The sequence below is a fragment of the Sarcophilus harrisii genome, chromosome 1 (assembly GCF_902635505.1).
Source record: "Sarcophilus harrisii chromosome 1, mSarHar1.11, whole genome shotgun sequence".
NCBI lineage: Eukaryota > Metazoa > Chordata > Mammalia > Dasyuromorphia > Dasyuridae > Sarcophilus > Sarcophilus harrisii.
In genome coordinates, this window is record NC_045426.1 from 708,000,360 (window position 1) to 708,016,966 (window position 16,607).

At 48.6% G+C, this 16,607-nt stretch overlaps 1 protein-coding gene across 1 annotated transcript in view; it reads right to left on the reverse strand.

Moving 5' to 3' along the window:
• Window positions 1–16,607, reverse strand: part of MORC2 (MORC family CW-type zinc finger 2) — a 43,162-nt gene that overhangs the window by 13,588 nt on the left and 12,967 nt on the right. Inside the window, exons 3-5 of the mRNA XM_031948881.1 lie at window positions 11,353–11,387; window positions 1,933–2,001; window positions 1,618–1,708 (exon numbers count right to left, since the gene is read on the reverse strand). Coding sequence (XP_031804741.1) covers window positions 1,618–1,708; window positions 1,933–2,001; window positions 11,353–11,387 — 195 coding nt within the window. The remainder of the gene's footprint in view (window positions 1–1,617; window positions 1,709–1,932; window positions 2,002–11,352; window positions 11,388–16,607) is intronic.

The window sequence follows — 16,607 nt, forward strand, 5'->3', positions numbered from 1 at the left end:
GAAAGAAATGGCTGATGGAGCAGAGATAAGGCACAGGAGGAAAATTAATGGGTAAAGGGGAGGGGGAGGAGAGGGGAAACGTTATCAGCAGCAAAGGCCTGGAGGCTCGAGCACCAGCCTGGAAAGTTCTGGCTGGGACAGGAACCCTGGGGCCCAGCTCCCTCGGAGCCTCTGCCTTACCCCCAGGCCGGGGGGGTCAGCGATGACGCCCTTTTCGATCCAGCCCTTGACCAGACTCGGCCGCCCAGCGTGGCCCTCCGGGCCAGGGCCTACGGCTTTCTGGCAGACTTGGGGCATCTCCCCCAACCTCAGCAGAGCCGCTCTCCGGCCTCTGCCAGCAGGCCCCCTCCCACGGGGCAGCCAGCCCACCCACCTCTCAGTATCCAGAGCTCTTCATGCCCCCTTGTTATCGGCCCCCTTTCTCCTTCGGGAATATCCCTTGTTCCCTCCGTGACTCTGGGCTCACAACGCGGTATCCAGGAAACTCCTTTCTTCCCTCCCAGCTGCTGGGCCCCCATTTCCAAAGCTTCCTTTGTCTTCATTTTGGACAGTTATTTGCCATTTGGGCTCCTCCTCCTAGGTCCCTTCCACCCCTCCCACTTTATAGATGAGCAAGTGGAGGCTTGGGCAGGGCCTTGCCCGGGGTCACAGAGCTACATTTAGTCTTGGAGGCCCATTCACCCCATCACCCCTCCCAGTGGGATGGTCCCATTCTTGTCCCCAGCCTGGCCCTGTCTGACAGCTGCTTCTGGTGCCCTCGAGGTCCCCGGCCCCAAATGTAGCCCAGCTTCCTGGCGAGGCTGCCCCCAATCCCTCTCACGCCCTTCCCCAGTGGCCCTTCTCCAGGCTTAGACGACACGGCCTCAAGTCCAGCTTGGGCCCCCAACGGGCAGTCACAGGCTCGCCAATCCTGCTGCCCTCATCGCCTCCACACGGCAGAGCCGGAGGAGGCTAAGCTCGCTGGGCGGGAGCATCACAGGTGCCCCTCTGGGTCCAGCCTCCATCCAGCCCAGCCGGGCGCCGGCCCCCCCTCCCCCCGCACTGTTCCAGGGCACTCTAGCTCCCCCAGATCGTCTGATTCTACCAGAAAGAGAAATCGCACTCCGGAGGCTCCCCACAAACCGGAGCCAAAAAGGGGAGCCGGGCAGCTGGGATCCCCAGCACAAGGTCATGGCAGCCGTCTCTGTCCAGCCCATCGAGGAGCCCCCTCCCCATGGGCCAGCCCCACCCCTGCCCTGGGCCTTGAGGCGAGCTCCCCGCATGCTTGGGCAAGGCTGGCCCTGACCCGGCACCGTCTTTCGAGGCTGGCAGGGCAGTCCTGCCTGACGCCTGCAGCTGAGCCCCCCCAAGCCACAAGGAAGCAACCAGGTGCCTACCCGGGGGTGACTCTCACAGGCCCTGGTTTTAAACACAAACTCCTTCAACAACTTCCCTCGAGAACGTCGAGGTTCCCGGCTGGCTGCCAAGTTGGGGCCTGCCTGAAGCATTTCCCACTCCAAGGACGGTCAAGGAACCAACAACGAAGGGGGGAGTTAGTGACTTAGTCGGGGTGAGTGGGAAAGCCAGGGAGCACAGTGGCCTTTTCCGGGACTGTGCCCAGGGGCTACCCCAACTTACGATTTCAGGCCATTGCCGTACTGCCCGATCTGCGTGGATTCAGGGGTCCGCTTGGCCGACTTCCCAAACTGTATGACGCTGGCGGCATCACCTGCAACACAGACCCCGGGGCATGGTCAGGGACCGCCACCATCAGGACCCTAGGAAGGCTGAGGCTGGCACCGAGCTCCGGGGGGGAGGAGCGTCAGGGCGATGGGACCGCCCGGCCCGAGACCGCTTCCTCATTGCCACTGACTCCTGGCCCGGGGACCCGAGGCCAGGAAAGGGGTCCCGCTTTAGAGGCAAAAGCCGCCCCACTTCCTCCCAGTCACTTACTTGGATCCATTCCGGCACCATCATCCAGGAAGCAGAGCATGAAGCCTCCCTGGAGGTTATCCTGGTGCTCTGTAAAGAAGCGTCAGGAGACGGTGAGTGGTGGGCTCAAGGGGAAGCCCTCAAGGGGGGTCGCACAGTGTCTCAGGGGCACTTAAGGCGGCAGGGCCTGGTCACGTGGCACAGGGAGAAGTCCCCTTCCAGGCTGGCTGCCCCAGGCTGGGGCTCTATGCCTCCCATACAATGGAGGAGGCTCAAAGGGCTGCAGTGCCCAGTATCCCCACCAGAGGGCCCAGGGGAGCCCAACCATGGCCAAAGAGCCCAGAAGGAGGCCCAGAACAGCAGCAGCCCCCCGCCTTCTGCAAACTGGCCGAAAACCTCTGAGACATCCAGGGATCTGCTCCCCAACACCCGGGATGAGATCTGCCCCAGGCGGCCACCATGGAACTCGGGACCCGGACGAGCCAGTCCATCCAGGAGCACATGAACGCCAGCGGGGGGCAAAAAGCTAATGGGGGACGGGATAGTCCGGGGGAAGAAGGGTCCCCCTCAGAAGCCGGTATAGTCTGCACTCTCCTGTGCCCATGAGTGCTGTTCACAGACAAAATGACCACCTGGGCCTTGCTGCCTTCCACCACTGCTCTGTCCAGCCAGCCCTTAAGTTCCTTCCAATTCTTCCTCCAGTTTTAATTTCTCCTGCATTGAGCTTTTTCTCTGTGTTTTTTTTTTTTTTTTGGGGGGGAGCAGGGAGAAGATGGAAGAACCTCAGAGGCATCTGGTCCAGGTCCCACCGCCCGGCAGGAAGCTCACCCATATTCCCAAGCGAGGGGAAAACTGAGAACCCCAGGGGCTGAGAGCTCCCTCAGCACCCCAGGCTGCTGGCCCACTCCGGACATCGGACAGAAAACCAGCCCCTGCCAACATCTATATTCGGGTCCGAGTTCTGTCCTCCTCTGGCTTCCTCTCCACCAGCTTTTCCATGTCTAGCCAACTGTCCTCCACCCTGGGCAAGCCTTGCAACTGTTCTGGGCATGAGGAAGCTTCCCATCCCTCTGACCTGTTCCCTTCCCAGAGGAGGGGCCGTACCACAACATGTCTGCATGTGAGCACTCGCAGACTCTGCCCAGAAGTCTCCACCCTAACTTGCGCCCGCCACATCCCTGGCAGGGAGCCCTTCCAAGCTGCCTGTCAAGATTGGGGAAGGAGCTCTTGCTCTTCCTCAGCCCCTCAGTGAGTCCCTCCTTTACAGCATCCTCCAGCCCCACTCCAGAAGGTCTCTCTGGCCTACTCTCATTAAAATTATCAAAACCTCGTCCAAGACAGAATAGGAATCATGTCTATGCTCCCAAATGATCCCCTGAATGAAGTCCAGGAGCCCATGAAGAGCCTTACGAAGGCTGGGGAGGGGGGGGGGGCGGAGAGAAGGGGGGCTATGAGAATCCTTGAGAAAACCCAAACAGAAGCAACATAAAGGAAGCGGGGCAAGAAAAGCCCCCAATTTCCTACCAAGAAAAGAAAAATACCTGAAAGTTCAAAGCGGGTCACAAGGTCACTGATTTCGAGCCCAGCTTTATTCTGCCTCTACAAGAGAGATGCCAGGGCCGCCCTTGTCGCTGCCTGTTTGTGCCCGTGGGGCCATCGGCTAGGGATGGGAGGGGAGCGCGGCTTGGGCACTGGCCAGGGGTCTGGGGACGTGTGACACTGTCCCAGTCTAGGGTCCTGGGGGACAGCCCGGCAATAGGCCAGCCCCTCCATGAGAAAGAGAAGTACTTGGGGGATGGGGCAGAGAGAAGCTCTCAGTCTACCCCAATGGTAATCAGGTTGATCTCCCAGGGCTTGTAAATGGACCAAAATGAACTCTGTGGCCAGCAAGTGTGCACCATTTGGGGGGGAGGTAAACTCTCTGAGGGCAGGAGATGATTTGCATCAGTAGTTATAGCACCATGAGGCAGTTAAGAGAACTAGACTGGAAGCAGCGAGAGCTGATTGCAAATCCAGCCTCCCTCACGTCCTTGCTGTGTGACTGCCCAGCAGTGCCCCTCAAGCACTGTCTGCCTCCATTTTCTCAACTCTAAAATGTGGATAATAGCAGCCCCGAGCCAGCAGGCTGGCTGTGAGGATCAAATAAAATCTCATTTGTAAAGTGCTCAGCACAGTGCCTGGCTCTCACAGAAGGTGTTTAATAAGTGCTCATTCCCTCCCCTTCTCTGGCACATATTAAGCACTGCTAAGTGCTTCCTTATTCATTCATTCCCTGGTCTTTGGGCCTCAGTTTCCGTTCTCTGTATGAGAGGGCTGAAGTAGAACAGCGCTTAACCTGAGGTCTTAGAACTTGTTTTGTAAAACAGATATATACTTTGATAACTCATTTCAATATAGTTCATTTACTGCTTAGTACTACGGTTTTTTTTTTTATTTAATCCTTTTCAAACATACATTCTGAGGAACCGCCAGGGCCAAAAGAGCTCCTGCAGCACAGGACGAGTCTCCCCAGGCCTTCTTTTTAAAGTCAGTGCCAATGACTTCCTCCATGTTTGCTCACCCTGGGCCATAAGTGGGTGGGCCTGGCCCCCCTCAGGCCCTTCACCAAGGCAGGGGGCTTCATCAAGTTCAATTCCCCTCAGGATCCTGCATAACCCGGGCCTGTTACCCATTCTTGCCCTCCAGACACCTGGCAGGCCCAGCCCCAGCATCCTCTCTGTCTTTCCTTACTCACAGGGGCATCTCCAAGCTCCACGCTTTTGCACTGGCCGGGCCCCGAGCCTCCTCACCTCCACCTCTCAGAATCACTCCCTGGCTTCCCCTAAGACTCAGCTTAACCTCCATCTCTGTAAGGCTGCCCATTTCCATGCACACAGGCCATTAACCTCCAGGCTGCTGAAGGCAGAGCCACTTTGATTTTCCTTTGTGTCTCTAGTACTTAGAGAAGTGCTAACGGGCACGTGGGAAGATCACCTGGTAGGGGAAGACACGAAACACCAAGGTCCTTTCCCCAAGGAATTTCGTGAGGGATTCCATCCAAACATTCCATCTGCCAAGCATTCCATCTCCTGCAGGGAACACGACTCCATTGGGTCGCCCTGGTGTTCAAATGTCCGATGGACACTTGCCAAAAAGATTATTTTATGGAGAGCTCCTACAGGGCAAGGGACACTCTCAAGGTCTCTCTTAAGAACTTCAGGATCAGTTGTATGCCATAGGAGACACTGGCATAGGACCGCCCCGCATGGCAATGCTCTCATCAGAGAAGGGGCTCTATGAGCAAAGATGAATTGAATTAGCTCGGAAGAAACACGAGATGTACAAAGTTGGAGAGCCCACCCTAAATGTTCACATGGACTATTTGTGTCCGACTTTTGGCCGGGCAGTCCAGGCTCGCAATGGTCTGATCGGCCAGTCGGACACACAGTAACTCAGCAAAGTGATTTCATTTTGGTCCTCTTAGAGGACAAAGGATGACCATAATGAAGCACTTAGGGTTGAAGATTGCTTTAAATGATTTGATTATATAAGGCAAGGATGCCCATTCCAAATCAGCCTCAAAAGCTCTCCCTATGGGCCAGCTGGGCTCATTTATCTATCAATGGGCATCCTCGTTTTCCTCGACAATCTCCGTGGTTTCTCCCAGTCCAGGTGATTCCCATATGGGAAACAAGAAGAGTCAGAAAGCAAGCTGGCCCAAGGAGATAACTCCAAGGTAAACTGGTACTTGGCAGCTTGGGGCTGAAGGCTTAGGAGAACAGACTGGGAAAGTGGGCAAACAACATGAACCCAACACAATTCAGACTTCAGCTTGACCTTATTGACAGGACACTCTCCTGGCCTAGACCCTACCAGAATTCTCTTCTGAAGAAGCTCTGCCCAATGTGCCAGTGAAGGCCTTCCTCTAGGCCTTTGAGACCTTACAACTGGAGGGTTTCCATCTGCAATCTTTCACTTCTGCCATATGACCAGGCAAGTTGCCTCCTCCTCTAGACATTTCCTTATTGACATGTTGCTTCTCGAGTCCTCGTCATCCTTGGAAAGATGGTACAGCCTGCTCTTACCCACTATGACCTTCTCCAGCAGTGACCCCCTCTGCAATACGATTGCTATCAAATTTGGGGTGAAAAGCATGACAATTCCCTAGGACTCTAGTCATTTAGATAATTGTCACTCTGGACACAAGATATTTTTCCACACATTTAACCTTTTTCCTATGGACCGTTAGACCAATTACTTCTGAATAGTTCTGGATCTCGGTGTTGAGAACACCAGTCACCCACAAATATAAACTTCAGAATGGACTCTCCTGGTTCTAAAGACAATTCTTCCTCTTGAACGTGGCACAAGGAAGCCTCCAAGACAGTGATTAACATTTTTGGCAAGCAGACATCTCTGTAATATTCCTCAGCTGATATTACTCATAGAAAATTGAACAGCGGACGGCAGTCCCAATCATCAAAAAATCGTGTCCCAACATCTACATCCTTGGTGCAACCTTGTAAAGCTCTATCATGACAAACACCTTTTGAAATTTAAATTTAATTTTGGTCATCAATAATCACACAGAATAGGATTGTTGCATTTTCTGCATGTTTTGGTCAACTGGTGCAAATAAAACTTCACAGCTGTAGAGGATTGTTAAAGCCTGCCTGTTCCCTTACATTTTCATCAAGAATACTCTCAAGATACCATTGAGATCAATATCACCCTGATTTCATAAAAATCATTTTTTAAAAAATATATACTCTCAGTGGCCTCTTGGGTATGGTCTGTGTGATTTCTTCCAATCTTTCAGCTCTTTCCCTAAGTGAGTTACCCTGTAAAGCCAATCTTCCACACCTTCTTGATGATTCCAGGAATCACTGGCTTTGGTTTAGTGCAATTCTCAATTTCTTCTCTATGATGCTATTTCTTCAAGCCTGAGATAATCCATCCCCCTAATAACATCATCACATCTGTTCCATTTTCTATCCTCGTATTGTCCTCTTGCAGGTTCTCCCATGAAAGATTCCAACCTTGGGGTGACAAGACCGCTGGGGCTCACATCAATGCTTCTCTACCCTTATTTTCTGCTTCTGTGGCTTTGAGCAATTTTATAAAACAATAATTCTTGGAACATCCCCCAATATCTTACAAGCAGCTCATATCAGGCCATCATCACCATCTTTATGGGTAAACGTTAGCCATCAGCTTCCGATAATAGTCATTATCAAGGTCAATATTTCTGCCTTTTTTTCTATTTCCCAATCTTCAGCATCAACAGCACATGTGAATGGAAATCTCAATGAGGTTATTCACACTGCCCTTCTTGTCCTGAGCTTGCCTTCTAAATTGTTATCATGACTTTTATTTTGGTCAATGCTCTGACTGCACACAGATAACAATTCCAATGTAACTTTTGCACTGTCAACTTCACTGTTTCACCCCCTTTTTTTTTTCTTTTTGCTGTGTTATTCAGTATCCTTTGTGTCAAGCACTTAAAGAATTAATTCACAAAGACTATGTAACAGGAGGAACAGACTATTGCGCATACTAACAGGTAAGGTCAGAATAATAGCTGCTTTGGCTGAACCTGAGCATCAGTGCAATGTGAAGTCCAGGCTGAATCCTGGCTCTGCCATTTAGTATCCAGGCCAATGTGGACCAGTCGATCTCTCTTGCTTTCATTTCTGGTATAATGTTGGACTTAAGTTCTTTCAAGCTCAAAAATCCATGATCTTTTGGTCGGCACTGCTTTGCTCAAGGAGAGATTCATTTCTGGGGATTAGAGGGTGGCAAAAAGCCAATAAAATGTGCAGAAATGACCAATTCTAAAACAATCTTCTGATGATTTTTTTGGCCTACCTAACCCCTAATTTAACAATCCTGCTTGCTTTGTGATACCATAGACATCATGAATATCGTGCCCATGCCCTGGGTATTCCCTGGGCCCTTCTATTTCTACTTCCTTTTATATTCTGTCTTCCCCCATTAGTAAGCTCTTTGAGGGCAGGGACTGGCTTTTGACTCTTTCTCTAGCACTTAGCATGATGCTTGTTTGGCACATAGTAGGTGCTTCATAACTGAATTGAATTACTGAACTCAACATCTCTCTCCAGCCTCTATTAAAACCTGGTAACAAGATACAGATGAAAGCTCTGACTTTTGTAGGCCAGACTCAAGAGGGAGAAGGAAGGAACTTCAGAGGGCATTTTAATGGGAGGGACAATGTACAAATAGCTACCTATATACAAGCCCCAGGCAGTGTTAATGCACTGTCAGCAAGGGAACACACTCCAAGTGGGTGGGACATATCAGGCTTCTCCTACTCCAGGTATGGTGCTAAGTGCTGGGAATGCAAATAAATACAATCAAAGAGTTTACTCTCCCTTGGGGGAAATAACACATAAAAACAAGCAGGGGGAGGAGAGGTATAGCAGCTGCCACAGGAGCTATCAAAATGCACACAGGGTGTTCAGCCTGGGTGGGACCAAAAGTCAGGGTGGGTCTGAATAGCCTCCTTAGGTTAGGCTAAGAGCCATCCAATCAGAGGAGGGGAGAAAGGGCAGAGTACTTCCAATGGATGATTCCAGGGTTGAAGTGAGCTTCCAGAAGGAAATCCAAGTCTAGAGAAAGAATGCAGACTGCAAAGGACTCCTAGGAAAGCAGAGTTTGAGTCAAGTCTTGAAGGAAGCCCGGAAAGTCTTCACCAGGGAGAACACTCTGGGTAGAGAGACATTCATAAACCTTGACTGATTCATCCAGTTCCCAATGGATGAGCACCTATCTTGTTTCCAATTCTTTGTTATTATAGTCATGAACATATGGGTTCCCTCTCTGCCCTTTATTTCCCGGGGATACATGCCTAGTAGTAGTATTGTGGAGTCAAAGGTTATGCACATCTGAGTGACTTTTGTATACAATTCCACACTGCCTTCCAAAAGCGTGCCTGTTCTCTCACAATCTCTCCAAAATTGCCATTTCCTTCTCATCATCTTTCCGAGTCAAAGATCAAAGAATTCCAGAATTGTCACCAAGTGGAAATCTCTTATTACTCCTTCATTATATACATGTGTATACGTGTGCATACACACATATATAACTACACACATTTTAAAAAATACATAAACTCTTATCTAAGACTTGTTCTTTCTTGAACATAGAAAACTTTACTCTGCTGCTGCTGGTTAGATTCATAATAAAGAATTTAGAAAAGCAAATGGCAACACTAACGATCTTCGGAGGATCCTGAGCAGTTCACAAGTCTCAGGTCTTGTCCCAGGCCTCTAAGAGTCCATGCCATCTCTTCCCCCATGCCCGCTTTCAACCTTCACATTAAGGTTGCCAAGGATCTCTGCCCCAATCTGGAGAAGCCTGTCGAGTTCTTTAAAAAACGTTCCCCTCTTCCTTCTCTCTGGCAGAGGTAGATGATGGCTCCGTGTTTCTGTCCATCTGGAGGCGTGCTGACACGAGACAATCCAGGGGTTCTATCAAATAATGTTGCTCCCCATAGGCAAAGGATTAAGCCAACTTCGCCATTTCTTCTGCTTCTCAATAGAGCCGGAGATCATCATTTAGTTAGTGTTTTTTTTGGGTGAAATGGGGTGAGGGCCAGTCTTCTGGGTTTAAACAATGGAGTATCAGCATCGTATCGCTCGTCTTCTCAATGGGTAGGGAGACAATTTGAGTGTCAAAGATTTTTTAAAATGTTAGTAAATGACATTTTTAAAAAATCAAAGTTACATAGTTCATTCCTGTTAACACTAAGTTCAGGGACAAAGAGCACAGAATGCTAGGACATTAGAGGTCTTCGTCTACCTCAACCTCCCTTATCCTGTACTTGTAAAGAGACTTGCCTGAGATCAGACAGGTACTAAGTACAGAGATGGGCTCAAACTGAGATCTATGAAAATAAAGGGGTCTGGAGTAAAGGTCTTCTCTCCCAAGTCCTACACTCCTTCTTTCATAATGAATGTGGTCACATGTTACGCAGCAGTGGATAAAGCCTACTTTTCAAGGGGCATTGTGACCAATAACCTCCTTTTTCTTTTTCCTTCTGGAATGAACAGAGCTATTTTAGGTTTTCAAGAGTCAAACCCAGGGCAGCTGCCCAAGGGCAGTGCACGTTTCCTTCGCTAAAGATAGAGAAAGGGGAAACTGAGCTCCCTTTGGGGAGGTTCATCACTCTGAAAGAAGTGATTGCTTTCCTGATACTTGTCACAAGGAAGTTTCTATTTGCAGAATGACCAAAGCCCCAAAAGATAAAGAATTGAGGCAGATCACTTTACAGGTCAACATCCAATCTTCAGTTCTCCAAATCTCATTAATTCCATTCAAAATTACTTCAAACCTCTTGGAATAGCTGCCAAATATTTATCTCATGTTACATAAAGCACTTTTTGCGCATTGTCTTCCTTGAGGCTGAGAAGGATTTTGTGGACAGATGGTACTATCCTCATTTTACAGGTGGGGAAACTGAGGCCCAAAGAAATGACTTTGTCAAGATCATAAAACAAGCATCAGAGTCAGCATTCGACTCTTCCTTCTCCAAGACCATTATACCATGCTGTCTCTTCCACAGGGAGTTCCTCAGGAAAAAATAAATGACACAGGCCACATGAAATCTCAAAGCCGCCTTTCTCTGCTCTCTTTCCAACTTTGCATTGCTCAAATGATAAAGAGGGAAAGGTATCGATAGAAACACCCAATAGACAAATAACGCAAAGTAACGAATAAAGACACTTAAATCCTTCATCTTTCTACCCAGTTGGGGGGAAAAAAGTATTATTGCAAAAGGACAGAGCCCAACTAAGGACGGCGATGAGTGAGATGATGGAACTTAAAATTCTAAGCCAAGAGGCAAGGCTTTGCCAACAACTCAGTGGGGAACCACACTCACAGATGCTGAAGACCCGGGGAGCCTCTGAAGGCCACCAGAGCAGGATGACCTGGTTTTTCCAGAGCAGATGGGACTTCAAGAGGATGTGTTCTGAAGGCCTTCCTCGTGGTGCGTCCACTTCTCCCCTCAAGCCCCTGCTCAGCCAAGGCTTGGACACTTCCCTCCTTGCAGACTGGCTGCTGTACCTCCTGCCTCAACCTCTCAAATTTCTCTTGATCTCCTGTGACTAACTGCATAATCTTTGGATGCTCCATCTTGTCCTGTGGTACTTAATGTTTTCTTTAATCTCTGAGGCTGACTTTTTATCATTCAGAGTACTTTTGTGGTTGCCCTTTTCCACAAAGGTCATCTGGTTTAATCCCCTCATCTGAAAGATGGAATAAAAACCGGGAGGGCTGGGATGTTAAGTGACATGGCCAGACTCTCACAGAGAGTAACCAGAGCACTCATTTGGAGCCTAAGTCTCCAAAACCGGTATTTTTCCCAAGGCAAAGTTCTTTCCCCACCCTCTCCTTTTCCAGGCCCAGTAATGACTGCCTAAGACCCGACAGCTCTCTTACCTGCATAAATATCTATCCTGGTGGCATCAGCATCTCTAAAAGAGAGAGAGAGAGAGAAAGAGAGAGAGAGGATCAGCATCGAAGATGGGCACCGGAAACAAGCTGCCCCAACCCGGCTTCAAGATGGCCCCGTCACTTCCCCCCAAGCTGACCTCCGAGACCTCATGGCCGCCCAGGCTCAGCATTCTGCATTTCCACAGCAGGCACTCTTGGGGGCACTACCAGCACACGTCTGACTTCTCCAGGCAGCAAGGCCTTGCCTTCCCATGTCTGGGCTATCTGGGCTCCGGCAATGGGCCACAGAGAGGCCCATCTTACAAATGCCTTCACGGTGCGAACATTTGTAAGAGGAGTTAGAAAAGCTTCCTTTACAGATCTCCCTGTGATTCAGCTCGCAGCCTTTTTGGTTTTCATTTCTATTTTTGCAAGTTAAAAAGCATCATGCAGTATCAGTCCCGTGGGTCTTGTCATCAAGATCCGGGCCAGAAGCAGCAGAAGAACACAAAGTCTGATCTGGAAGGGCCTTTAGGGGAGGTCCAGAGTCCAAGAGTAAATGCCTGGTCCCGAGGCAGGCCGCAGTAGAGACGGAAACCAAACCCTGCCATGCTTTTCTTCTCCAGTATCACATCTGCCCCTGGCTTAGTGGAGAACTCGTGTTTTGCCAAGGTCTAATGGAAAAGCAGGTCACGTGGAGAGTACACAGTCACAAGTCACAAGACCTCATCTCATTTTCTCCTGATCCTGAAAAAAGCAGATGTCTCTTCACAGATGTTTACTCATTTAACCTCCTTTCTAGCCTGAGCTTGAGTCAGGCACAGAATCCAGTCACTAGGGAAGCCACCTACAGGGCCTGTGTCAAACCGGCTTTCTACAGGATAAATCCCATTTCAGAGCCGTGAGGACCCGATAGATCATTAGCCTCCAACATCTTCATTAGACAGATGGGCAGAGTGATAAGTAGCTCGTTAAGTCATCTGGATTTGTACTTTAGGAATCCAAGATGGGACTAAACTGCAATTCGGAGGAAAAAAACACTTGGGTTTTGTTTGTTTTGCCTTAAATGGACTAAAGTCAACCATGTGACACAGCTTCCAACCCAGAAACGTGTAGCATTTTTTCTGGACTGTCACCTTGGCTGAGCTCAGACCCCATTGTCTTCAGTTTGGGGCATTTTTAAAAAATTGCTTTTTCTTTTCCAAATCCATGCAAAGATCGTTTTCAACATTCACCTTTGCAAAACTTTGTGTTCCAAATTTTTCTCCCTCCTTTCCCCCATACCTTCCTTCCCCTAGACTGCAAGTAATCCAATATATGTTAAACTTGTGCAGATTTTTTTATAAGTATTTCCATCATTATGTTGATCAAAAGGATCAAAAGATCAAAAAAGAAAAAAATTTTTTTTTTTTAAAAAGCAAGCAAACAACAAAAAAGATGCAAATACAATGCTGTCATCAGTTTTGGCTGACAGAATGCAGAGGAGCCTGAAAGCCACATCCTGAGAGGAGAGCTAAAAGAACTAGAAATGTTTCCCTTAGAAAAGCCTTCAGGATGGCTCCATCACCCGTCCAAATCCCCAAAGCTCCATCCTGAGGAAAGCAGCTGAATCACTTGTGTGGGGCCCACAGGGTCACCCCACAGACACAGGGTCTGACTGGTTAGTGCTGGGCTGAGTCGGCTGAAGGAAGTCCTGTCTAAAGAGGCAGAACAAATCCCATAGAAAACGGCTTCTGAGAAGGGTTGAGCTCCTCCTGACTTGAGTGGTCTGGGCCAAGATTGGATAACTATAAGCTGAGAACACCAGAGTTTTCTTTTATGATGGGGACTGGGCCGATTCTCCAGGCCCTTTTCAACATGATTATAAGCTCAGAGCTGGAGAGACCATAGGTACCATCTAATCCAGTCAATAAACGTCGATTGAGTACCTACTACGTGCCCGGCATCGTGCTAAGCAATGGGAATAAAGGAAGGTTAAAGATGGTCTCTGCCCTTGGAGAGGATAACATGCTGGTTGTTGTCCTTCTTACTTGAAAAGGGCCAAAATGACCCTTTTCGCTATGTGTGGCTGACCAGATCGACTCTGGTCTGTGCCGGAGGCTCCAGCACAGCTTAGGCACAAAGTCCCTGCAAGCCAACGTGTAAACAACTCTGAACCAACTGGCCCCGGAGTGCATCCAGGGGAACTACTCCTCAGACAGAAGGAAGGCACCAGAATTAAGAAAGGTTGGGAAAAGCTTCCTGGACCAGGTAGGATAGAAAGTGGGGCTGGAAGGAAGCTGGGAAAGACAGGAAGTGATGAGGAGGGGGAGTGCTGCAGGCACAGGGACAGTAGGGGAGGGGAGGCTACAGAGCAGAGTGGGGTGATGGGGAAGTGGAGCAGGACTGCCGAGAAGCAAGCCTGACTGTGCAGAGGAGCTATAATTTAAAGCACAGGCAATGTGAACACACTTCAACACCCACAGGGGCGTCTCCTCCACCAGTGCAGAGTGTGATCCATCTGTATCTGCCCATCCTCCCATCAATATTCCACTCTCTTCGGCCTTCAGGATTTGCTGACATCAGCACAGATCCCAGAGGAGTACAAGTTCTCTTTGATGGATCCTCCACTTCACTGACAAGCCAACCCGCCGCCCTTCTTGGTCATCTTTTTCTTAAAATGCTTCAGACTACTTCGGCTGAATATGGTTACCACCTTTTTGAGCCCACTAGGCACCTCTCCATCACTCTTTGGATGGCCTCTGACTAATTCTTTGGAGACTGTGGGTAAGCAAGGCAGCGATACTAGAATGTCACCATTTGGAGACGCTATAAGCACTGAATCATTACTTAAAGGCATCGAACTCTCTTTCTGCTGTTTGGTCACGTCTAACTCTTCATGACTCTACTTTTTCTTGCCAAAGACCCTGGAATGTTTTTTGCCATTTCCTTTTCCAAGTCATTTTGTAGCTAAGGAAACCGAGGCAAAGAGGGTAAAGTGACTTGCCCAAGGTCACACTGCTGGTGTCGAAGCCACATTTGAACTTGGGCCTTCCTGATTCCAGGTCCAGTGCTCCATCCACTGTACCATCTCCTATTCATATCAAATCCTACCCTTTGTCCATCTGCAGCATCTGATCAAGTAACCAATATAGCCCAATGGCACTCTGGACAATGAACACTCTTTATCCATTAGGTTTTTCCTGCGTAATCTTAGTCTTTTGAGTGACTTGTGCACGTCACTGAGACGTGCCTGATCTCTCACCACCTGGATGGACTCAAGTTTTTGACACTTAGCACATTTTGACTCTCTTTTGACGGGACAGCTGGATGCTGGAGCAGTAAACACCTTCCCAAGTCTTCCTTTGTAGAGAAAATTCTCCATTTTCCATCAGCAGGTCTGCATGGTTTCCACTCCACAAACCATGTTGTGGGTATCCTCAATGGCTCCTCCTCTCCTGTTTTTCAGCTTCTTTTTGGGTATAGTCTCCTCCCATTGACCCATAAGCTCCTCTGGGGCAGGAACTCTATTTTTTTTTCCTTATTGGTGCTAAGCAGTGGCTGGCACAAAGGAGGTGCTTAATAAACGTTTACTTGATTGAAAATGAATTGATGCAAGCAACATGTTTACCTGTAAATGGGCCCACCTGGAATCTCTTTCATTTGGGCCATAACCTCAGCATCCTTCATAGCAGTGGCTGACACTTCTGCTTTTGTTACTCATTTGATGGGAGCCATAGTCATTTCTTCTACACCTTTCAGAAAATCTTCTATGACTAGCATATACGTGGAAGACATCTCGATGGAGGTAAGCTTTATGGTATATATTTTGTTCCGCTGCGTAAGTTCTTAATCTGAGCTCTATGAAGCTTTTTTCCCATCTTTTAATAAGTATATTTTGCTGCAATTCATTTCCTTTTAAAATTCTATGTGTCTTATACCTTTTAAGATATGATTCTCGGAAGATGTCCATGGGCTTTGGCGCATCTCAAATTTTAAGAATCTCTGTTCTGCTTTTTTTTTTTTGGGGGGGGGGGCAATAAAAACTAGGAGCATGGTGGAATCATAATACCTCTTTGTGTCTGAAATGTATAACTGATATAGAGTTAACCTTCCTGCTCCCTTCGTGTAACTTTGTAAGACTGACTGTGATCATGTGACTGGCTGAGCTTGGACAGATGATGAAACCCATCTCCCTCTTCTCTCAATGGAGGGAAGAGACATAATGCTGTCAGTGGCCATTGGCCGGGTCATTTTTTCCCCTTGGGAGGATCAGAGGGTTGTTGTTTGTCCTGAGAAACACCACAGAGGCGGCCATGGATCCATCTTCAGGACAATCTCAAGGTTATCGTTGAGAATTCCGAAGTGAAGGCCTATGGGTTGATTGATGGTAGTTTTTTAATTGCCTTATTGCAGCAACCAGGTTCACAAGTTTCCTCACCTTCAGTGATGGCAGCACTGTCCCTTATGCAGGTTTGTCTTAGAAAGTTCTGTGTTTTTTTTTTTTTTTCTTTTCCATATATTCACTTCTTTCCTTCCAATTTCACACTTAAAAACCCTAGAAAGGATGAAGGATGGTTGGCACAAAGCAGCTTTCTGTTAGTTATGTTACGTTTTGCAACTGACTCCCACATAAAGGACATCCAGATGGAGAAGTCTAACAGGCAGTGGGACTGAGTGGGAGCTCAGGGAAATAGCAGGGCTGGATCTACAGAGAGGAGAGTCTTCTGAAGAGAGGTGATAACTCAATGTGTGGGTGATGAGATCAACAAGGCAGAGACACAGAGCATTATGGGACAATCATCATCAGGGGGAAGAATGTGGAAGAGAAGCAAGAAAGGAGACAGCGGAGCATTTAGGCAGGCAGACTGGCAGAGAACCAATGGAGACAGACATCTAAGGGAAAGAGAATAGCCAGGAAGAGGGAGAGTTCAAAAGCACGAAAGATGAGGGCCTGAGTGATTAGGAGCAGGTAAATGCAGAGAAAGCAGCATTGTCTCTGTGCTGGGGCTGGCAGCCAGGTAAAAGAATGGAGACTCCCAAGTCTATTTGATTCTCTTCTACAGAGAGGACGGGGAAATGCCTTCGAAGGAATGCCCAGGCTTAGCATGCAGCAGCACCAACGGTAATTCCTCAAGCTAGGATCCTGGCTAAAAACGCAGGACACCAAACGGTTTTTAGGTTTTATGGGGAGGGAGAGAAGGAGGAAGGAGAACTGTCAGTCTTCCCAGGAAATGTCCACCTGCTCACCAACCCCTCCACCCACCACTGAAGTTCAGGGG